The following is a 23,801-nucleotide window of genomic DNA, read 5'->3' as shown; positions in this document are numbered from 1 at the left end:
GGGGGGGGTTGGGTGAAATTGCACGTGGAAATAAGCATCTGTGCTTGCTTGGCAGAGGAGGAAGCGGGGGCAGGAAATAACTGTCATTCTCTACTGAGGCTGAGCGTACGGATTGTGTGCGTGTGTGCGTGTGTATCGTGGGGAGAGAGGGTGATGGACACAGGCAGGTTAATCATTAACTTAGTGAACTGAAGAGAATGAAGAAAGGGGGGAGGAGGAGGAGGAGGAGGAGAGGGGTTGACTGGGAGTTTTTTTGTTTTTTTTGAAGTCGCTTAAATGAACGAGTGTTGGCTCATCCCCTAAGAGAAGCCTGATTAATGCCAGTGTGCAGTGTGATGGAGGGAGAGGAGAGCTGACACCAACCAGACTGCTGGGAAAACGCTGATGTGGCAGCAGCCTTCCCCAGCCAGGGGCTTCGCCGTGACGACTGTTAATGAATAATCGATGGGCAAGAGAGGGTCAATAGAGGGGATGTATGTAAATCTCCTCTACACTCTCACACAGACTTACAGGTTTAATTAAACTAATGGCTCCGAAGCCCTTTGAAGCCTGCCATATTAATAACATGAAATCAAGCTCTCTTCTTTTGTTGCAGGAATGTGTGCCGGGAAGAGAGAAAATGAAGCTCTGCCGTAGAACAGTCTAATTTTCCCGGCTTATTCGGCACACAAGGACTCCCTGTGAGAAGATGCACAGTGTTAATTTAATAACCAAAAGCTGCACTGAAGCAATACCTGCGCACAGGATTTCCCCCACCTAAAATACAATTGAGCTTGATGTTACACAGCCGCTGCACAATGCGATAAGTGAGCTTTACATCTTCCACGTGAGCGACCACGTCTCTCAGTCATGCGAAATGAATCCGAGTGTCGTTGTTAACATATCCATTACCATAGGATGGTCTGTGGCGTGCGTCACCGGGGCCTCAGAGTGAGGCGGTTCAGGTAGCAGGGCTGCATGGGAGCTTTAATGTGCTCCTCTCCATCCTGACAGAGACGGTTTGTTATCTTCCTGAAGAAGGAGTCACTCGGCTGGCACAAATCCCCGTCCCTGTGAAACCTCTGATCATCATGTCATTGTCCGCAGCGATACACTCCAGGGACACTGCTTTCACATAATGAAATCAAGAGAGCTGCCCACAGCCTCGGCTTATAATCACCCTGTTTACAGTGTGTCTATCTTTGTATGTGTGTGTGTGTGTGTGTGTGTGTGTGTGCGTGCGTGCGTGCATGTAGTTTGCCTTTTTATAGTGTTTGAGTAAAAACAAAAGAGCTTCGACATTAATGCTCATCTGTGTGTGAGCTTAAGTGCAACATGGGGGTGTGTTTTTTGCCCGTGTGTGCGCGCGTGTGTGTGCGTGTGTCCACGTGTGTGCATGAGTCACTTTGAGAGGTTTCACCAGCCATTATTGATCTGGGACTCAGTATTTAATAGGAGATAGAATAATTGTCTCTTCATCAGCTCTCCAGAGATCACAATAGTAACTGTCATGAGAATTAGGATTCTTGACATTTTCCCAGTCTGTCTTTGAACAGCACTGTTCAAACAGGCTGCATGTAAGGCCCCTTCTTCAGCAACTTTCCAAGACGAGCTCCACCATCCGTCCCCGGCGCGTCATAAACAAACGACAGGAAGAGATGGGAGGAAAAAGACTCAGAAGAAAGGGTAAACTACTGCATGTGGAAGAGGCAATAGGAGAGGAGGAAACAGCTTGACAGGGCATCTTATCTTCACTGTGTTCTTCCTCGCGGTGCTCAGGCTTTAAGCTGCTTGCTGAAAGGTGCAACACTGAATTCATGCAGCAGGTTTCGCTTGCTTTTTCTTTTTCTTTCTTTTTTTATTTTATTTTGCTAGCTGCTCTTGCAGAAAAAAGGCTGAAGATAAGAAAAAAAAACAGATACTATTCACAAGTCGTCTCATTTGTGCTCTCATTTGGTATGTGGTACAGAGGGTGTATTCAGATAGTGAATACCCCTTTGTGTCTCCACATGACAGCCGCAAATAAGCACAAACTGTCAACACATACACGCGCAATTCAAAATGTCCAATCTGTGTTCCAAACACTGAGGAAAGGTTAGCACTGCAGCCAAAAACAAAAGTTGTTTGGAACGAGTTTTCCACCGAGACGAGCGGACTTTACAAATGAAATTGAATCAAAACAGACATAAAATGCAAGACAGGGGTTCACAACTTTTTCCAACCAATGTCCCACTTGAAAATCTCAAAAATGTTGGCGGCCCTCATTTGTCCCCATAACAATAGGAAAGCAGGGAAACACAATATATACAATGTGGTCCGGCCAGAGAACACAGAGTTCCTATCATTGGCTTAGCTACAGACGCCTTATACGAGAAAAAAAACAAAAACAATGAAGGAGTTTTTGTTTCACGTTTTCAGTGTTTTTAATATCATTTCATCCAAAACATTTAAAATTTTTATTTTTTCATAATTACATCTTTTCACCCAAATCTTACTATTTTGCTAAGGATTTGTCTGCCCACTTGCAATACCTCAGTGGTTCAATACTTGAGTGATTTAAAGCATTTGTCCTAATTATCTGTGAAACACTGCTATCGCTCTCTACTGTCATAATAATAGAAAAAAGACATACATCCAAGAAATCTCATATTGTGTATTGCTGTTTGAATCTGTCACTTATTCATCTAAAAATCCATGAATAAATCAATCTAATCCGTAATGACATGGTTTAATCTCTCAGTCAGAAGGGTTGTCCCACAGTATTAGTTATTACAGTTCATACAGTCAGCTTTGCTTTGCAATAGTTTCTGAGAAATTCTCATAACTTGCTCCTCACTCATTTCCTCCTCTCGCCAAGGGAAATTGCCACACTTGCCACTGAGTTGTTTCAACATGTCTTTTTGGTAATTCCAGGGTAAATGAGGTCGTTGCAGAGCTATTAATCAATATCTTCTGTTATGAAAGTAATAAATAACACCTCAGGAACAGCAAACCAGACGCCTGCAGTGGTTCAATAGCTTCTAACATTGATCTTTTAATGTGGTTGTTTCATTTTTAATTTTCTAATTATTTTACTTGCTTACTGTCTGTTTGGTACCATGTATTAATTGTAACGTGTATTGGGACCATGCTGCATGGTGATCCATAAAATTGATTGATTGATTGATTGATCGATTGATTGATTGAAAGGCACCAACGCAGTTTTTATTATATTAACACTGCAGTAACATGTTTTTTATTTTGAGCTGCAAACTGTTAGAAATCCCCCTTGAGGCTGCCTAACATTGCTATCTCCGATGTCATCTGTGAATTAGTTGTGGCTGACCTAATGCACCTTGTTTGAAAGCTATTTCATGGTCTAATTGTTGCTGGTGGAGAATATTAAGGTAGCACTGTGTCTGTTCACATCTAAAGGCCAAGGAAAGTGCTGTTGGTGAGCAAGGCTGTTGATGTCAAAATACAAAATGTTTTGGGCGCAAGCCTTGCACGCTCCTCAGTGGAACGTGTAAATATTTACACAGGGGTATGAGTCAAGCCGTTTTCTCCTGACTTTCTCTCTCTCTCTCTCTCTCTCTCATTCTCTCTCTCTCTCTCTCTCTCTCTTTTCTCCTCCTCTTTCTGGGTTGTTCTCTATCTTCTCTTCAAATCCTCATCACACAGACTGTGTGTTGCTGTATTCTAGCGCCTGTGGTCTGTTACTCTTACTGATTAGCCTTCCTGTTGCTGCAGAGGAACTGTGAGCAGAGAGATAAGGAAAGTGAGAGCACATGCTTTTGCAGTAGAGGGAGGTGGAGGAGAGAAGAAGCAACAGATACAACACAAAGAGCAAAAGGCTGGCTAATTAGGAAATCAACAGAGGTCAACACAGGCCTCTTGGTGTGGTTTTTTTTTTTTTTTTTTTCGGAGACTGGGTGTCAGGAAGGTTGTGAATGTAAAACAGCAACCTGGAGACCAGATGGGGGCAGGGGTCCGGTTTGGGCCGGCTGTGTCCCAGCAGAAGCAGTGGGACTCAAGCAGAGCTGAGGTGGTGAAATATCAGAAGAGTTCTCCTTTGTGAAGCTGTCAGTGCTGAGAAACAGACCAACCTCAAACAAGCCCGCACAGGCAAGGATTAAGAAGACCTGCATAAATCCAGGGAACAAACTGAGAATGTGAGAAGGGGGGAACCAGAGTTTAAGAATCCAGGGCACTGAGGATCACAGCGTTGGATATGCATGTTGATGCACTTTGACTCCCCTGGCATGAGACACGTGGGCGAGCAGGACTAAAGGGAGGATCAGGCCTTGTTATTAGATCCTGCTCCGGATTGAGGACAGTTTGCACCACGTACGGCAGGTGCTGCGGTTCTGTCTGCCTGAGACGTGAGTCGACATACTAAAAAGTACACGAGGGGGGGAACTGCGTGGGAGGGAGACAGCCATACAGAACGAGACAGCCAGTTTCAAGTGGAGGCTGGGGGAGTTTTCTTTAACTGGTCGGCTCCAGCAGGGCCAGAGCTGGCAGCGATGAGTCAGAGGAAGCTGACACGACAGCTGAGGTTGTGGGAGAGTCCTGAGGGTCCTCCTCCTGCACCCTCTCTCACCTCACCTCTGTCACCGGTCGATCAGTATCGTGGACACGGGGGCTCTGCTCTGTTTCGGCGAATGAAACTGAACCGCAGTATTCAGGATCACAGTCGCTCATCTCACTGTATTTGCAGGTACAGTTCTGCATCCAAGCCACTGATCTGTAATTTGTCCCAATTTTACAAAGAAGCTGTAGTGATTTATGCTTGTTCTGCATCTCTTCAGGTGAGGAGTGAGTATTTGTGCAATGTGACTGTCATACAACTCACCAAAGAAGATTTCAGAGAGAATTATTCCATGCACATGCTGTAATAACCCTTGCCAGATGGATGAGATTTGGGGAAGTGCCGAATTCAGAAAGCTGAAGTCTCATAATTAGTCTCAAAGTTTGCAGAAAAAAATAAAAAATACGGGGATTAGCGCATACAGCTTGTGGAGGGTCTCCCTGGCAGACATTTTTGATGTGTTTTTCATCACTGAGGAAACTTGTTTAATGATAATGTGATCTGTAACCGTAGTCACAAAGCCTTCTGGGGGAGAGGAGTGGCTCCTAATTGGCCAATTTAGAAGTAAAATCTAAAAATATCACTCTTCACGCTTAATTTTAGAAGTGAAACTGAAAGGTGTTCACAGCTGTGTTGACAACAAAAGTTTGAGAAGTTTGGGAGGAGTGGGGAGGTGCTGTGGAGATAAAAGTTCTACTACATTAAAAATAGATGCTGCAGCTACACTGCAATCTGCTTCCCTCTCTGTCCTTGTCATCCCAACATTTGACTGCAGCCTGAAAGCGACTATTATATATTAATATTATTATGCATGGAAGTCTTGTAGCTGATGTAGTGAATAACAAACCTTATAACAATTTAAGCAGTACACGTTTCACAAATATTGTCATGTGAATTGGCATCTGTCTGTACTGTTATTACAAAATTCACAAAATATGACTCTAAACCCCCTCTCAATCGATAGTGAATTCATTTCTTGGCTGAGAGATCTAATCCATCTTTCATCTGAAAAAAAAAAGAAAAAAAGTTGCAGTTACTGAGGGCTGCTGGAGAATAGAGGCTTCCTGACTGCAGGTGTTGGTGAAAAAGAGACGAGTGTAACTGGAGAAGCGTGTTGCCGTGTCCCCTTTGGCTAAGCTCGACTTTGAGTGGATCTGGCAGATTAGTTTCTGCCTTGCGTTTTGGGTTTAATGTTAATCAGCAATGTGCTGGCCGAGCCGATGCTACGTGGCCAGATGCTGTGGTTCACTCCAAAGCTGTAAGGAGAAGACAGACATTTATTTAGAGGACTGCAAAATGTCCAAATGTGCCTTAATCACTGCCTCTGTTTGGATGCTAATATCCACCTCATGTCTTTTTCTGGTTGATGATGATGTTTCTTAATGATAAATAAAATAGTCTTCAAGAGATCTCAATCCAAATCAAACATCTCCGTCACTCTCGTGTTCAGACAGGCAGCTTTGGCCCAGAGAGAGAAACTGGGGTTGATCTGGTTCATTTGCTCACTTAAACACAACTCACTCAAAAATGTGACTTGTCAGTAATGTGTAATTCTCAGGGCAGCCTGGTGGCAGTCTGCCAATCCAGCGGTACGGCAGAGTCACAGCTGTACGGGTTCAATGCTGCAGCGCGTATCACATCTCTCTTCCTTCAACTTCCTTTCTCAGAAACTAGAAAACGTAAATGAGGGTAGTGTGAACTGCTTGTGTTTGGGTGTTAAGGATGATCTTGCCACGTTTATGGTGTTACTCTCAGATGAGAGCAGCAGCCGAACAAACACCTAAATGAAATGCAACACATGCAAACCCAGTTTCTGCCCTGTCTTCTGAACCCCTCAGCTTCGACTCAGAGAATGGTCCCTCGCCAGGCCGCAGTCCCATGGATTCGCAGGCGAGTCCTGGGTTGGTGCTCCACCCTTCTTTCCCCCAGAGTCAGCGCAGGGAGTCCTTCCTGTACCGCTCGGACTCGGACTACGACACATCCCCCAAAACCATGTCACGCAACTCCTCCATCAACAGTGAGGGGTAAGCATGAAGCCATCATCCTGGATCCATCACCATCATGTGGCAGACAGAGCTGAAACATGTTTTTTTTTAAACCCACAGTTTACTCTCTCTCTCACACACACACACACACACACACACACACACACACACACACACACACCACCGTGACTGCACATTATCCCAATCAACACAGCAATGGTTGTGATTGTAATTATGCAAGCATTATGCTAATGAAATGATGATGAATCCTCTTAACATTAACTGTTATGCTCTGTTTTTGTGGCTTGTCCTTCGGTAAGTTTAAACCGCCCAAAACCTTCCATTAGTGTGTTTCTGGATTATTTCTCTGTTTAGACCCACATAGATCTTTGCAAACGCCCAGCTCTGAGATACAGCCTTTCATACAAACACTAATATTGAGCGCCTTACACCTCTCACATTCATCTCATTCTCCACCTTTTTTCTCTCTATCCATCTTTTGCCCTGCAGACACGCCGAAGACATGATCGTCACCCCTTTCGCTCAGGTATGTTTTCCTCGTGCACCTCGTCTGCCATGTTTAATTGCTGTAAATGACTAGAAAAGGTGGCTAATTAGTGCAGTGAACTTATCCCCCCCCCTCCCCCTCTCCCCCTGGCTCCCTCCTTCCTTCCCTCTTCCTTCCTCCCTCCTCCTTCTTTCCCTCCTACGCTGTCCATCCATCCCCCAGGTGTTGGCCAGCCTACGAACTGTAAGAAGCAACTTCACCATCCTCGCCAATGTCACAACACCCACTAACAAGTCAGTATCATGCTGTCAGACACCCCTTCCCCCCACTTACACTCGTCACGACTGCCTGCTTTGTTTGCAGTGTGTGTTTGCTGATGTCTCCTTCTCCTTGCTCCCGTGGGGAAACACTTTTGCCATCATGATTAACTGGTTTATACTTATCAGACTATGCTCAAGGAAAATATGATCTGTATTATTTGGCATCACGCCAGCTCGCTGACTGAGGATTGAGTGTAGAGAACACCATGTATGTCCCTGTCTCTGTACCCAGACGATGCAGACGGTCAATAATACTAAAATTATTTTCCTTTGTAATGCAGCAGACAGAAGGAGCTAGAGTTGGCAGGCTTTTAGCTCCACGTCAATAAGATATATAAAGCAATGCACCACAGAATTATCAGCATCTATAATTATGCAGTGTTGTGCCCTGCGAATGCCTCCCTCACTTCACAATTATGAAACCATGAAGGCTATTTTAGAGGAGAGAAAAGCTCAGGCTTTGTCTTAGACTATTTTTGGATACTTCAATATTTGAAGTGAGGCAGGGGAATTTTTATGGACTTTAAAACATCCACACATTGCAGCGTTATCCAATATTCAGAGACATTTTAATGTAGACATGCACTCTTCCATTTGTTTCTTTTTAGGGACGTATAAATGAATAACATACATGAACACGTTCATATCCCCTCTGTGAGCCAAGGCTTTTGTTGCCTCATCCTGTAATGCTGAGTGCGTGTTGAACCCCAGCAGGGGGCAGCAGTGTGTTGTTCGCCCTCTGATGTAAGGATGTGTTTGTCCACAGGAGGTCACCAGTGACAAGCCAACCCACTGTTCCCCAAGCTACACTCTCTGGTATGTTGTCTGCTAATTAAAAACTCTTAGTCCAAGGAGTCCCACAGTCCCCTCACGCTGCATTAAGGACACACTGCGGCTCCCACATTCCCCAAAAGCATCATCAGGAATGAAAATGACTGCAGAACATCACATGGCTATTAGTGAAGAACTGTTTAATTAACCACACTGCACACATTTGAACAGATCTTAGATAATTCTAATGCTTAAGATAAAATAGATGCATGGGATAAGAAAAAGCTTTTCATGCATACAGTAGATGTGTGAAGTACATTTTTACTGTCACTACACTGAAACTGATTATTACTGACTTAATGCTTTGACCTACTTTTATTTGTTAAAAGACAAATGTTGGGCGATCAGCACTGCGTGGCTCTTTGAATAGACCCCTCAGAGTTTGATGCTCCACCACTGCAGTGCCTGACATGAACACTTTTATTTACTTTTAACCAAACACTTCATATTTGAGGCACAAACACTATTTTCTGACAGTACATATTATATTTACATTCAAAGAGTTTGACCAGTAGTTATATATGCATGTATATATTGTATATTTGTTACTCAGCTGTTAATAATCTCACATTTAGCCCAGTTTTACATTCATAATTCATCGTTCATATGAGACTTCATTTTAGTTGTCTATTTTAGTACATAAATTAAAACATCTGTCCATCAATTTTAGAGTGAAATCTATTATATGTTTTGAATTTAACTGTGTTAACAAAAATTACAGATATGAAAACATTACTACAGAATCAGAAAGAACAAATACATCGGGTTTAATTACTGTCTAATGTGATCATATATTGAATTGTAGAGCGATATCTGTATGTTTTGTATTTAAATTATAATATTTGTGTTATTTGGCGGATCATAATTTAAAATAGTGACCTGTCTTACTCTGTTTACAGATATCATACTGATATAAACGCATGTGACATGTATGTATATCATATGTTTTAACTTTTGTTGGTGTATTGGTACATTTGGATTACAAGTTGAAGTATTTTTTTTCGCCAAAGCAGCATTATAAATACATGCTCTTTTTTTATCATAGGTGACCAAAATGGAAACTTGGAAACTCAGCTCTTAAACTGTAAATCCAGTTAGTGTCAAATTCCTGGGCTGCAGGATGGGACCGTAACAGCAACATATCACTGAGAATATTATATGCTTTTGTGCCACTATCTGTGCTCTTCCTCTACTGCTGGTCCACATATTGTCTGTGTGCCTGTCCTTCCCAGAGGAGACGTACCAGCAGATGGCTCGGGAGACTCTGGAGGAGCTGGACTGGTGTCTGGACCAGCTGGAGACCATTCAGACCCACCGCTCAGTCAGCGAGATGGCCTCCAACAAGGTCCCCACACAAACTCACTGTCCTTCCACCTCTGTTAACTCAATATGGTGCCAGGCCTCTTGATGAACATATAAACTGTGTGTGTTTCGCGGTTTACGAGAATATTTCACCACTTCATGGGAAATGATTATGAATGGGCTGCAGCTGCGCCACTCAGTGTACAAAATACATTTTTGCTAACTTCCTGTTTATGCTTCCACTCTTTGGGGAGTACAAACAATGCAGCTCCACTAAGGTAAATTATTGAAGTGAGGTGGAAAAAATAACCCTGCAAGAGTAAAATGTAAAACTTAGTAGAAATACTTTTAAAAACACTGCATTTGTGAAGTAAAAGCCCTCGTCTGGCTTGTCCATTCTCCTCTAACTTATTGATCCATAACACATTTTCACACAATATTGTTTAGAAAATGGCTTATCAGCTGTTGAAGTAATCATGCGCTGCTCTTTCTACTGTAGATATGGTCGGAAAAAATATATATCCTCGGTTTATTTACAATCCTGTGGCAGTAATTGCATTGATAAATCATTAATGTGGCCTGCACCACATATGTGGTCTACCATCCTCCGTGGCATTTGTTAAACTACATTGACAAACATTATTGGTTGCTGTGGTTAAGTATTGGTGTTTACAACTACAAGGGATGCAGCGAGGTTGTATTGGATTTTGATGCATTTTGCATCATCTACATCTACATGTCTGTGTGTGCGCACATCGGCAGGCTTCTTAAGTATGCATGCATTTGTATTTGTGGAGACATGGGGACAGGGAGAGAGAGAAAGAGAGAGAGAGAGAGAGAGAGGAAGAGAGGGGGGAGGGAGGGTGACGGTCTGTGGGTGGGGAGGACATGAGAGGGAGGGGGGAATGGGTCCTGATGCTGATGTCTCTGCTGTAACCTTGGTTGCTATCGAACAGCAGCAGGGTCTGCCCTTCCCTTGTAGTCATTGGTTTGCCACTCTGACCACAAGCCATGTGGTTTGGGCAACAACCAATGATATAGAAGCAATGCTCCTTTAATAGTGTTCGGTCTTAAAGAGACAGCGTCGTGTACCCTGTTTGTTTTATTTTAGAGACTCTTCCCGTGTTGCAATTAACTATTAATTAGTGGTGGGTTTACAATCAGTCCGGCTTATGATGACATGAGGGAAAGATAAAAGCAGAGTGCTTAAAGGATATCGCGTATGTGTGTGTTTGTGAGTAAGTGTGTGTGTGTGTGTGTGTGTGTGTGTGTGTGTGTGTCTGTGTGTGTGTGTCTGTGTGTACATCTATATGCGTGCACATACAGTGTGCAAAGAGAAGTCTCCCGGGGTAAACAGAGTCTCTGTGAATATAATGCCGCCTTTTAGCAGCCGCAGCTAAGCCACAGAAATCCTCCGCACTGTGCCAACATGGAGGTACACACATGAATGTTCCCACTCAGTCTCTCACTCTTTCTCACACCCTCGCTCACACACACATATTTGCGACAGACGTACATGCCGTGTTGTTGCACATGCGCACTCAGGCTCCGAGCAGAGGCAAGCACCGAAACAGACACACACGCACGCGCACGCGCCTGCAGCCACACTGCCTGATTAGCTTGCGAGAGCTGTCTACAGCATCCAGGGAAATGGCGCAAGAGGCAGTGCATTGGAGGAGGAACGGCAGCCTAAAGCGGCAGGATTAGACCTCTGGCACTTCGGCCGGCTGAGACATGGATTGACTCGGAGCAGGGGGAGCGGGCTACAGAGCTATCAGGAGGCAGTCTGACTGACTGTGGACTGACTGCGTGTCGCCGGGATCGGTGTGAGACGGTACAGACGGGTTGATGCACGGGTAGGATTGGGCCGGGCCTCTGGATCCGTACCGTGGGGGAGGGGCAGTCGACGCAGGGAGAGGGAGCGTGTTTTTCCAGACCACAGCTCTGGTGTGATTCTCTCAGCCTGACCGTCTGCTTACAGGCCTGCCTGCATCCCTCTCTGTCTCTTTCTCTCTCTCCCTCTCTCATCCTCTCCATCCTTGTTTTTCTCTTGCTATCATCATCTGCCCCCCCCCCCTTTCCCTTCCCTGATGTTCCTGCTGTCATCCAAGCTCCCCTTACCTCCATCATTCGATACTACAGTCATCTTTCCGCTCGGCCGTCACCATCTCTCCATTCCTCTCACCTCCATCATCTGAATTTTTTATTACTGTTTGTCAAGCAGCTCAGCTCCAACAACATCATTTTTTCGTTTACATCTCTCACATTCCCACTCATCTCCTCCATCGGCTCCTCTCTGTGCCCTTCAGACGGTCCCTCGCTCCCTCACCACTTCTGTTTCCCTCCATCTTCCCTCTTTCGGTTCCCATCCACCTCTACCCTGCAGTGACTGTAGATTTGGGTCAGTCTGCTCAGCAAATGGGATGAGATGTAGTCTCCACAGCAGCCGGATCCAGGGGGCTCCTGGTCTGCCCATCAGGGGGACCCTCATCTTTGGACCACACTGAGGCTGGAGCCTGACTCTGGACTGACCGGGTGGCCTGCTTTGGGGTGCTGCATGTAGGCAAGGACAGTCTGCACCAGCAGCCCCTACCCTCACCCCCTTCCCCTGTTCCTTCGCCCCTTCTTGGGGCAGCCGTCACTCTGGAGTGTCCCGGCTTGACTGGCTGTGGCCTCTCCCCACACACCCGGACGACGCCTTCATGCCACTGGGGCACCTGCAGTGCTCCAACCCCGCTCCACTACCGCACCTCCTGCCTGTGCCATCGGCCCAAACCCCCCGTTACCCTCAACATGGGTGTGGTGGAGGCCATTGACCCGGCGCCGTCCCCCTGCCCCTCGCCTGTACCAGGGGGCTACAGGCTGCCCCGCTCCTCCAGCTACAGCCCCCTGCAGGGGAGGGCAGGGGCAGAGCTGGACCTCGGTGCGGCTGCTGGAGGGGTTCTGGAGGGGGGTGGGACGGCGGCAGAGCGCAGGACGCCCTTAGTGGACCTGTTCTGTGAGACCTGCTCCAGGCCCTGGCTCATCGGCTGGTGGGACCAGGTAGGGCTCGGAGAGCTTGCAGAGGGCAAACGAGGCCTGGCAGTGGCCATCTTGGATAGATGCTGTGGACTCTTAAAGTTTTACTGCTACATCTGTGCATGCATTAACAACTCATCTGTTTGCTCACTCCATGTTGTTATCTTTTAAAATCCAACAGTGATCGTGTCTGTCTGTGAATGTTATGTGTCTATAAGGGAGAATCCTCCAGGATGTTACATGGGGACTAGTTCATTACATACTGACTATATGTGGTGACAGATGGTTCTGTGTGTCTGACAGTGGCTTTGTGAGAAACTGTAAGGCAGAATATTGGTGAGTGTGTTCCTGTACATAATTTATACATGAATGCACTGAAGGGGAACAGTGATAAAGGCACAGAGTTTATTAACTCTGCTCAGTGTTTCTATATTGCAGCAGCACTGTAAACAAAAAGACAATATCAAACTCATTCTTCAGCCTTCCATACTGCGTTTACATTGCTGTCTTTTGAGAATACACTGGGCTCCTTAAAATCTAAGAAACAGCTTTGGGAAATAGTCCAGTTGTCTTTACTGCAGGTACATTGCAGTGTCACATAATGTCCGTTTCCATCCTCCACACCTGCGTCCCACATCCCTCTGTCTCTCTCTCCTGTTACCCTGAGGCTGGCCTCAATACAGACTTAAGGAAGCCAGGCGTGTTGCCAGTGAAGGACAATGCTTATTGTCTCAGGACTGAGGAGATGTCTCTTTTTGTTCCAGTTTTTTTTAGGTGTGCCAACATTCTGCATCCATAAAAATGTAGGAAATGAGACACTGTGGAACTTTTCTTTGATTTGTCAGATTCGCATCCGATATGGTGTCCTGCTACTGTGCTACCAAGACAAATTGTTGCTTTTGTCCTTACTGTTTTATTGAATGAGATTGGGCAAATTAGAATTATATTCTCTGCTTTCATCTGAATCATATTTTGCAAGTAGTAGATCAGTAGAAGGTCACATTTTGCACGTGTGCATTTGTATTTGCGTGGTACTCATGAACAGAGACAGGTAGCGAAGATACAGCCCTCATGAATCCCTCACATGTACAAATGTATATGTGTGTGTGTGTGTGTGTGTGTGTGTGTGTGGGTCCATGGTCATGTGTGTGCAGCGTGTGCATGTTTGCCACATTAGTCAGTGTCAGAGGAAGAGTGCTGTTTGTCCTGGCACTCGGACTGGCACTGTGGAAGTGTTGGTTGGCAGCTATGACTCAGCGTTACAGCATTAGGGAAGGAAAGAGCAAGAGAGAGAGCAGGAGGTTTGGGCTGAGCCTGCTGCCTAAGTGTGCCACTGGGCTTGACTAGCTTTCCTGGCTTCTGATGACTGATTCTGCCTGTCTGCCTCTATGACGTGCTGTCACAGGACCTATTTGGCCTATCGTATAACGAGCACCATGCTGGATAGGATGGGTGGAAAAAGACAGATAACTGTGGGGAAAAGAGTGAGGGAAGGTGGGAATGGGTGAAGCGTGTGAAATGGCAGGAAGGCAAAGCTGATCCTGTGACAGAGGAGGATTTTGGGGCTCGAGGGCAGTAGCGAAGAGTGTTGTTTACCTCGAGAGGGAGGGAGGAGCAGATATAAGCAACAGAGAGACGTAGAGAGGAAGACGGCAGAGGAGGGGAGGGTTGACCTTGGTAAAGGTCAGAGACACCTGCCTACTCCCTCAGACTGTCACCCAAGCAGCCACCGCTCGCACATCAAGCTGAAGGACTGACTGTGAGGAGGCAGTTGCCACGGCAACCGCTCTGGTTGCCATGGAGATTGTTATGTGTGAAAGATCAGTCAGTAGGACACAGACTGAGGGGTCTTGTCCGAATCGCATTGTACCGTCACATGACGACTGGCGACGGCGAACTATCAAGCCTCCAAATACCAGCGTTTATCTATAGATGCAAAAACAAATCTGAAAGAACGTTGAGGAACAGTGTTTTCTGTCTGCAGGGATAATGTATTCACTTAATCACATTTGTGTCTGTACTGCACGGACTTGCAGACTAGCTGTTCTTGATTGCCACGGTGGATGTATGGAGAACAATACATACGAACACGCCATATCACTGCAGCATATCAATGCATGGCAGTGAAAATGCAAGCACACTGAATTGCGGTATTGAACAGTATGTTCTCATCTGAGAAAAAGAAGAGGCGTGATTCATAATTGATTTTCTCACCCTTTAGTGAATGAAGCCAGATTGAGGGTGATCATTTATTTTCTCATATTTGAATCATTGGGATGTTTTTCGTGTTTATGTATCAGCACAAATGGAGTCTAAAGTACAATGTTAACAATGCTGTCTCTACATTTTTGGATATGTCAGTAACCCTTTATGCTTTTACTTGGCAACTACTATTCAAGGCGCTCACTTTCTGTCTCTGTCTGTCCCCCCCCCCCAGTTCAAGAGGATGTTGAACAGGGAGCTGTCCCATTTGTCAGAGATGAGTCGCTCAGGGAACCAGGTGTCAGAATACATCTCCACTACCTTTCTAGGTAAATCAAACCCGCCATCCGCTATAGCAAGTCCCTTATAGCTTTGACCCCAACCGCGACCCTCCATAAGTCTCCATCCCGGCTGACCTTCACTGTTGATCCTTCCAGATAAGCAGAACGAGGTGGAGATCCCATCCCCGACCTTGAGGGAGAGGGAGAAGCCCATGTGTCACATCAGCGGTGTGAAGAAGCTCACGCACAGTTCTAGCCTTTCCAACTCCACCATGCCTCGCTTTGGCGTGAAGACTGAACACGAGGATGCGTTAGCCAGGGTAAATGGATGGAAAAGCAGCCTACCAGATGCAAGTTACTGCATATACATGCACATAAAGCCCCACACTGTAGATAACAAAGACACACGAAAGATCCCAAAAGACAGGCTGTATGTATTTGCTGTCACTGTCATTATGCAAATTATTTACAGACTTCTTCAACCAATACACACCAATATTTTCCACAACCAAAAACATGACATGTGAACATCACTTTGACACTGGTCCATCAGAATCAGAGAAATCAATTTTCTAGCTGCATCATGAAAAACATTTTGCATAAGCGGAGAAACTGACAGGAACTACAACACACCACAATGTCGAGTAGCCATAAACCCTGTTGAAAGTTTCATGTTATCTAATCTAACCGAACACAAACTGCTCGGTTGTTGTGCTGATGTGCTTTCTCGCTGTCTGCTGTGCCTTCAGGAGCTGAACGACTTGAACAAGTGGGGCCTTAATATCTTTCGTGTGGCAGAATTCTCTAATAACCGACCCCTCAGCTGCATAATGTTTGCCATCTTCCAGGTGAGAGAGCTTTGTATGGATTATACAGTAGCCTATAACATGTATCTTGACCTATCTGTGACCCTCACCCCTGTGGACTTTTCCCCTGCTGCAGGAAAGAGATCTACTAAAGACCTTTCGGATCCCTGTGGACACATTTGTCACCTATGTGATGACCCTGGAGGACCACTACCATGCCAACGTGGCCTACCACAACAGCCTCCACGCTGCAGATGTCACTCAGTCTACTCACGTACTGCTATCCACACCAGCTCTAGATGTAAATATCCAATGACAAAGACACAGCATCAACACAAATACCAAATGAACCGATAACTTCAGCTGCACAGACACACAGTCGTTACAGTCGTCAACGTCCAACGCTAAACTGCAGTTCAACTGATTGTTTTCGTCCCTTCTCTTTCAGGCTGTGTTCACCGATCTAGAGATTCTAGCTGCGCTATTTGCCGCTGCCATCCACGATGTGGACCATCCGGGAGTGTCCAACCAATTCCTCATAAACACCAGTGAGTTGAAATGAGATTAAGAAACACACAAAACACATAAGGTCATAAAAACATCGACTGGGGAAAAACAGGTGACCTCATGATGGCAAGGAGCGATGGCAAACAACACAACTGCTTTTGCTGAAAAAATTGAATGGATTTAGATTCCATACAACTCAAGTGTGTGATATGTGACCATGACTAGTGAGCATCAACATAATGAAACGTTTTGTTTTTTTTGCCAACTCCCTAAAAGTCCTATATTTTAGAAAGGGCGTGAGGCAGCTGATATAAAATACAGTATGGAAGAATTAGATGTGGCCACTTTTCTCTAAAGTAAGCTGTGTTGACAATACCTGGCATTTCACGTCTTCCTACGCAGTAAAGGTTTTTATTTAATGTTTTTCAACTCATTTTCAATACGAGTCATGTCAGTTCTCATGTACTATGTTATTTTTGATGGATTCGTTTTGATATTTACTGATTTTATATTGAAAATAACAGATTTGTTGTGAAATAGTGAAGAATTTAAAAGTTAAATTGAAACTCTTCTCTTGGTTTGTCTTTGGCGCTGCTGTCATCCTCATTTTGACTGACGAAGCAGCAGATTCTTGTTTTTTTTTTGTAAATGAATGTGTTTAATCTGTGAATTTTGTCTTTTCAGTGGTTCTAAATGGAGATACACACCTCTAAAGTTAAATTTGCACACTGCACATCTGCACATTTTCTGTCTGGTGTTAATGCAATGGTGGGAGCTCGGCGATACTGATGAAGTGATGTAATTGCCGCATGTGTCTTTGACTCATGTAGACTCCGAGTTAGCCCTGATGTATAATGATGAGTCTGTGCTGGAGAACCATCACCTAGCTGTGGGCTTCAAGCTGCTTCACGAGGACAACTGTGACATCTTCCAGAACCTCAGCAAGAGGCAGAGACAGAGCCTGAGGAAACTTGTCATTGATATGGTGAGTGTCGTCAACACACTGTATCACGAAGATAACAACCTTCCTCGCTTCTCATCGTCAGGCTCCTTAGCTCTTCCTCATCTCCTACCACCTTGCTATTTTTTTCTCTAACGCACTCATATCAACCCCCCCCTCCTTTCCCCTAGGTTTTGGCAACAGATATGTCAAAACACATGAGTTTGCTGGCAGATCTCAAGACTATGGTGGAAACCAAGAAAGTGACAAGTTCTGGTGTACTGCTGCTCGACCACTACACTGATCGGATACAGGTGAGATGCCATCTTCAAATTATTTCGTAACAACTTCAGTCATTATTTTTGGCAGCTAGCAGAGAGAGCTAGTTCTGAGCGCTGTTTCGGGGTGCTATAAAACCAAAAAGCTTAGGATGTAAACACTGGTTGTAGAGTTGGAGCAAAGGGATATGTGATCAGAAATTATTTATGCCTCTCTGTCAAAGCATGGCACCTCTGCACGATGCAGCTTGTATATGGGAGATATGGCCTTGTTATAAATTGTATGCCCCTCCTCAAAATGTCACGGCGTGTAGTGACTCCGTGTTTGTATTTTCTCCAATCTCCTTCCAGAGCTTTGAGTTTGTCATTGTGTGTTTTATTTGTTCGGAACAACGTATTGCTGGTATCTTGGCCAGGGCTCCCTCGAAAAAGAGATCTTGTAATCTCAATGGGACTCACCTGGTTAAATAAAGGTTCAAATAAACATCTGGTGACAACATGAATTGGGCTAAAAAAAAAAAAAAAAGGTTAAACAGTCTTTTCTATTTAAGTATGTTTCAGTAGCTTGGAGATTACAAGAGGTTGAACAATGCAGAGATACATGCTGCGTCTGATTGAACTCTTTGTACCAAATCTATTGGATCTAGTTTACAGGCTGCGAGGTGATCCACTGAAATTCAGAAATGTTTTTCGACCTGATATGACCTGTTTGTCGAACTGGGAAAGTCCGAGGTTACGGCTACATTTCATCCATCAAAGCAGCTTTCACAGACAGAACCATGGAAAGGAAGGGAAAGAAACATGAGGTTCGATTTCAGTATGGCAGTCAATCAATTGAATAAACAAACTTTGAACAGTTTGTGTACAAATTTCGGGAGTTTTGGAACATTAGGGAGGTAAGAGCTGTTCTTGAGCTTTGGGATTGACATGACTTGAAGGCACACAGAAAGGATTAATAGCACATAGTGGTTGCTATGCTAAAAGGTCAAAGTTTAAGCATCTCGTTGTGGCCAGAAGAGAGAAAGAAGTTAAGCCAGACTCCGAACAGTAATGAGTGGTGGAAACTTTACAATGTTGCACATCCAGTTGTGAGTAAAATGTGAGTGTTTTTGCAGGTGTTGAGGAATATGGTGCACTGTGCTGACCTGAGCAATCCTACGAAACCCCTGGCGGTGTATCGCCAGTGGACGGAGAGAATCATGGAGGAGTTCTTCAGGCAGGGAGATAAGGAGAGGGAGCGAGGGATGGAGATCAGTCCCATGTGCGATAAACACACCGCGTCTGTGGAAAAGAGCCAGGTAAATGATCCGCACTGAAACATACACATGCATGGATGCCATCCTGTTCACAACTGGAGAACTGTTAATGCTGTGGGTGGGGTGATGAGTACAGTGCAGAGAGTGAGCTGTCATCTCTGATCACAGCAGTCATTCTCATGCATGTTTAATGATCATTTGCAGGAAGTGAAATGACACCACTGTGCTAGTTTATATGATGTTAATCATACTCTTCCTCTCTCGACACAGGTGGGCTTCATAGACTACATTGTCCACCCGCTGTGGGAGACATGGGGGGACCTGGTGCACCCTGACGCCCAGGACATCTTGGACACTCTGGAGGACAACAGGGACTGGTACCAGAGCACTATCCCTCAAAGCCCCTCGCCGCCGCCTGTGGGCCAGGACAAGGATCTTAAAGCCTGCATGGACAAGTTTCAGTTTGAGCTCACCCTCGAAGACAGCTCTCAGAGAGATCAGGGAGACGAGGATGACAAGCCCACGCCAAACCACGTGACACAGGACTGCAGTCAGGGGGAGGAGGAGGAGGAGGAGGAGGGTAAAAAGGAAGAAGAGGAAGACATAATGGCAGAGGAGGAAAATGAGGACATAATAGAGGAGGAAGATGAGGTGGCGATGGAGGAAGAGGTCGAAGAGGAGCAGGAGGAGGAGCTGAACGCTCAGCTGGAGGTGAGATCTGAAAAGGAGAGACTTTCTGACACAAGTCCTGTAGAGGAAGAGGAGGATTCTTCTTCACAAGCTGAAGATACATGAGTTCTGCTCCTGTATCTCCCTCCTCACTTGCACACATTATCTTGTTCATCCTTTCAATGGCCAAACCAAGAACAAATAAGACTGCAATGACAATACAGACCTTTAAATATATTTTTCAAAAAGGGAATAAATTAAAATCGCTTAAAGAGAAGTTAATTACACAGCAACTGTAGATTTGGAGTGGTGATGAGTCCTCTGACTGATTTCACAATGAACTTTAGGAATTTAGAAGAGCATTAACGATGGGCAACTGAAGACAGCGTAGCACTCTGGGACTGGGATGCACACACATAAACACACATGAAGTGACACACAAACACATAAGAGACCAGAGAAGGAGTAAGTCATGTAGAACACACAGATGCAATGTGTGTATGTGCATGCATCAGTCATGCAGTATAATTGTCCATCTGTATCCTCTCCTCACACACACACACACACACTTGACTGTATGTTTGTATGTGTGCATTTACTTGAGGGACATTGATCAGTGATGAATCTCTTTGGAAAAAGCCATCTCTTAATGGAGTATTAACTAGTGTTCAGTCAGTATTAGTAATTCATGTTTGTTAGAATCTCAACAGAAACTGTTCTCCTCAGAAAAGCTACAGTCCGAGTGACTTTTTTTTTTTCCATTTCTGTCGGAAAGAAAAATAAGAAAATCCACAGAGTTGGAGGAGGAGAGAGGAAGAAATAATGGGAGGAAAGGAAGATGCTGCGATGAAGGGGCCGCCGGGTCCCATACCCCTTTTCCCTTTACGAGGAGAGTGCTACTGGTGCAAGATGGCTCTGTGCCTTTCTGAAACACCAGCTTCCTGAACGGAGCTGTCGTGAAGCAATGCATTGTGGGGCAGGAGTGTCTGATTTTGTTATCATTTTTGATTGTCTCTTGTTAAAGATCTCTCTTTACTGTTCATGGTATTGTGGTGTGTATCTCACACGTACAGTTTCTGTGGTGATATGTTTTGAGCTGTAAGTCTTCCTTTGTTGCTCTTCTGGTAATATAATAACTCAGAACTCTAGATGCAGAGCAATCACTACCACCACCACAACCACCAGTGGACTCTTTCCAGCTTATGGTTTTTTCTTATTAGAATGATTTTTTTAAACTTTATGAGAATAAGCCATGTGATGCTTTGATGCATAAGTTTAGCCTATTTTCTATTTGACAGTTGCTAAATATGTTGAGGGAGATACAGAATTATTTCATCAGCAGAACAAAGTTTTCACTCGCCATCTCACGCCCACTTGCACTGTGTGTTTTATGTCTCCTCATACTCAACAATTCTCACCAAAGTAAAGGACGAGAAACTTCAGTGGGTGAAGTGATTTGAAGGAACACAGATAAGAATAAGAAAATCAGGGAGGCAGAATGTCAGGGGAAAGAAGCGTGACTTGGCCAAAAGGAGGTCTGGCAGTCCCTAATCATCCTTGTTATGTTTGATGCTTTTTTGCCTTAATGTCAGATGCAGGATACATACCTGCCAGTATGTAGATTTATAAGATATATAATAGATATCCTTGTATATTTATATCACGTCTGTATGCTTATTTCTGTGAGTATCAGTGTGTCTATACACAATGTATCCAGCATTGCATTTGAAGGGGAAAGGGAAACATTGCTGCCAATTAGTCGTTATGTTGTTTCTGTGTTTGGACCAACATAAAGAATGTGTTGTTTTTTTTAATCAGGATGGTAAAATGACTATCTTATAGCTACCTGTAGGCAGAAAATTAGCAATCGCAGTTAAGACTTTGAAGGCGATGAGAGTGATTAAGGATGTATTTTGTTTGAATCTGACCCGTTATTGATTTGCTGACATGATGGAGTTGACGTGTGTGTTTGTGTGTGTGTGTGTGTGTGTTTGTTTGCGTGGCTGACTGTGTGGTCATGAGTAAGCGAGTGAGTAACAGAAAGGAGAGGATGCAGGATGCTAAAGATGTTGTCATGTGTGTCATTGTTCCCTCACTGGCATCACCACATCTTGTTGAATGGTGTTCTGGGATCCGATCAGCGCAGATTAAATTGGTCACAGTTTGTTTAGGTGTTTGTTTTTCACAGGGTAAAAAAAAAGAAAAAAAAAAAAAAGAAAGAAGGGATATAAAAGAACATGAGTGTGGTTCTTTTGAAGGTAAGCGCAAGTTTCTGCAGGTCAGTAACTGAGCTTATCTGAAGACACCGCAGCTCGGTGCAACAGAAGCCTGTGTGTTTGACCTGCTCTGTCGCAGGACGGAGCAGAGCTGCGGGGCCACCACACAGGCTTTCATCTGGTGGAATGGGAATCCAGGATTATTATTACAGTTTCCTAAATAAAAGATTCCCATATGCATCGGCCTTTTACTTTAAAGATGTTGCTTTGTTTTTGTGGCTTCTCGTTCTGTCATAAGCTATAAAAACATTAATATTTAATTGCCATACAAACACGATACTGTAGCAATTGTTTCTTATTAAGAAAATTATTCAATTGATTGATTGCTGCCATTCTTTTTAAATGATGAAAAGAAAACCATGGGAAGTGTTTTCTTTGAACAGTTTGTGTACAGTTTATTTTTATATCATTCTGGTGGATGGTCTGGAAAATGAATCACGTGTTGATGATATAGCTATAAGCATTACCACTCATGTATATAATGTTAATATTGGATTGTAAATTATAAATTTATCCAAGTCATAATGAAATAACCACTTGAGGTTGTTAAGTGAACCACTGGAGCACTGCAGGCCACATCCTCACCTTCTCATCTTCTGATTATATTTTTCGCTCAATTGTGCTAACGTTCTTTCACATTTTTTTAATTGTGCACATTTATTGTTAAAATCAAAATATATTTGTACCAGCACTTTATTTCGTCAGGTTTTGAGGCAGACAGTGTGTTTCAGGTAGTGTACAGTCTGTGCTGGTGGTTTGGTCATTGGCAGTCACTTGTTGATTATATCCCACTGGGCCAAATCACAAACCCTCATTGTGCAGTAGTCAATGTTAACCCCTTTTTAGAGGCATAATCAAACAAACTAGTCATTCTCTATTAAATGTCCATGTGAGATTGAATTTATTTGACTGGTAAAGTCAAATGTAAGCTGATGTAGTCACATAGGATGTGACACGTTCAAAGAAAATAAATGTGTCCTTATCTAACTTGGCCATCTCTAGTACTATCACCACCTCTGTTTCTTAGTAACTTTAATCACTAGCCTGATAGCCTCAATGTCCGTCCCATGGTGGCCTAACTAGCTGGTTCCCATCGGGGTTGCTGTCAGGTTACTTTGTTGCTGACTGACTCCCTCTGAGAATAATTCTCTGAGCTGTAATTCATGTGTTTGTTCACAAATAAGAAAGATTATTCAAGGGAAAAAAAACAACATGAAATGATTGTAATATTTGTAAATGATCTTGCTGTAATGTGTAAAATGTGTCCAAGTTATTTTTTATTATATTATTTTTATGAAAGTTTTTCCTCTTGACAGAGCTGAGGTGTCATTTTGTGAATAAATGCATTTAATAAGCAAACATCTATATATAAAACAATATTATAGTATATCAGTATATTTTTCTTTTATTTCACTGTTCAGTACTGTAAAGTGTGTTAAAAATACAAATAAAGTAAGATTTTTATATTAAATGCTACACCATTGTCATGTTTGCTGTTATTGCATTTTCTTTGTCAGCCTTGTTTGCATGTTTTGTTTGCATGAATACTATTCATTGATTAGTCCAGGAGCTGTTAGTGTAATTGTATTCCTAATTGTAGCAAGACTGACAGGACTGTATTATGAACTGGATATTGCAGGCGACGGCCCTTGGTCCTTAGGGGCTTTGTAAATCCCAGATGGCTTCTAGTCTTAATGCTCTGCTGTGTACAGGGACCTCTATTTTTTCACACTGTTTGCTCCAATGTAGGTTTGTATCCACATGCACACACCTTGTATGCTGTCCAGTCTATGTCTATGTGAGATTGATAAAAACATGTATGAGTTCACGAATGATGACATATGTTAGGAGAACATGTATGGGTGAACACATTTAGACTATTTTTGAGTTAAATGTATAGGCCCCTACATGAAGAAACAGAAGACAGAGACAGAAATGCACTTCATGTATGAAGTTAACTGACTTTTAAAGTTTTGCACAGAGTTTGAAGGATAATGACAGTTTTTTAAAATAACATACATTTACTTGGACGTTATTTATTTGTCTATTTTCCGCTAATATCAGATTTGTGTG

At 43.8% G+C, this 23,801-nt stretch overlaps 1 protein-coding gene across 3 annotated transcripts in view; it reads left to right on the top strand.

Annotated features, from left to right (window-relative positions):
* Window positions 1–23,204, top strand: part of pde4a (phosphodiesterase 4A, cAMP-specific) — a 40,621-nt gene extending 17,417 nt beyond the window's left edge. The window contains exons 1-15 of one of the 3 annotated variants that reach the window (XM_023413794.2): window positions 3,662–4,678; window positions 6,388–6,573; window positions 7,045–7,081; window positions 7,265–7,335; window positions 8,129–8,178; window positions 9,426–9,538; window positions 14,951–15,044; window positions 15,153–15,346; window positions 15,746–15,844; window positions 15,939–16,103; window positions 16,251–16,350; window positions 17,140–17,294; window positions 17,441–17,563; window positions 18,643–18,825; window positions 19,054–23,204. In XM_023413794.2, coding sequence (XP_023269562.1) covers window positions 4,485–4,678; window positions 6,388–6,573; window positions 7,045–7,081; window positions 7,265–7,335; window positions 8,129–8,178; window positions 9,426–9,538; window positions 14,951–15,044; window positions 15,153–15,346; window positions 15,746–15,844; window positions 15,939–16,103; window positions 16,251–16,350; window positions 17,140–17,294; window positions 17,441–17,563; window positions 18,643–18,825; window positions 19,054–19,578 — 2,289 coding nt within the window. In that variant the 5' untranslated portion in view covers window positions 3,662–4,484 and the 3' untranslated portion in view covers window positions 19,579–23,204. Of the gene's footprint in view, window positions 1–3,661; window positions 4,679–6,387; window positions 6,574–7,044; window positions 7,082–7,264; window positions 7,336–8,128; window positions 8,179–9,425; window positions 9,539–14,950; window positions 15,045–15,152; window positions 15,347–15,745; window positions 15,845–15,938; window positions 16,104–16,250; window positions 16,351–17,139; window positions 17,295–17,440; window positions 17,564–18,642; window positions 18,826–19,053 lie in introns of those variants that run through there. The other 2 variants (XM_087175953.1, XM_023413793.2) reach the window with 2 other exon arrangements.
* The last annotated feature ends 597 nt before the right edge of the window (window positions 23,205–23,801 follow it).

Source organism: Seriola lalandi, unplaced genomic scaffold, assembly GCF_002814215.2.
Source record: "Seriola lalandi dorsalis isolate HSWRI2012SDOR001 ecotype SW California unplaced genomic scaffold, Sedor1 jcf7180002054519, whole genome shotgun sequence".
Classification (NCBI taxonomy): Eukaryota; Metazoa; Chordata; class Actinopteri; order Carangiformes; family Carangidae; genus Seriola; species Seriola lalandi.
This window is presented reverse-complemented; position numbering and strand designations above follow the sequence as displayed.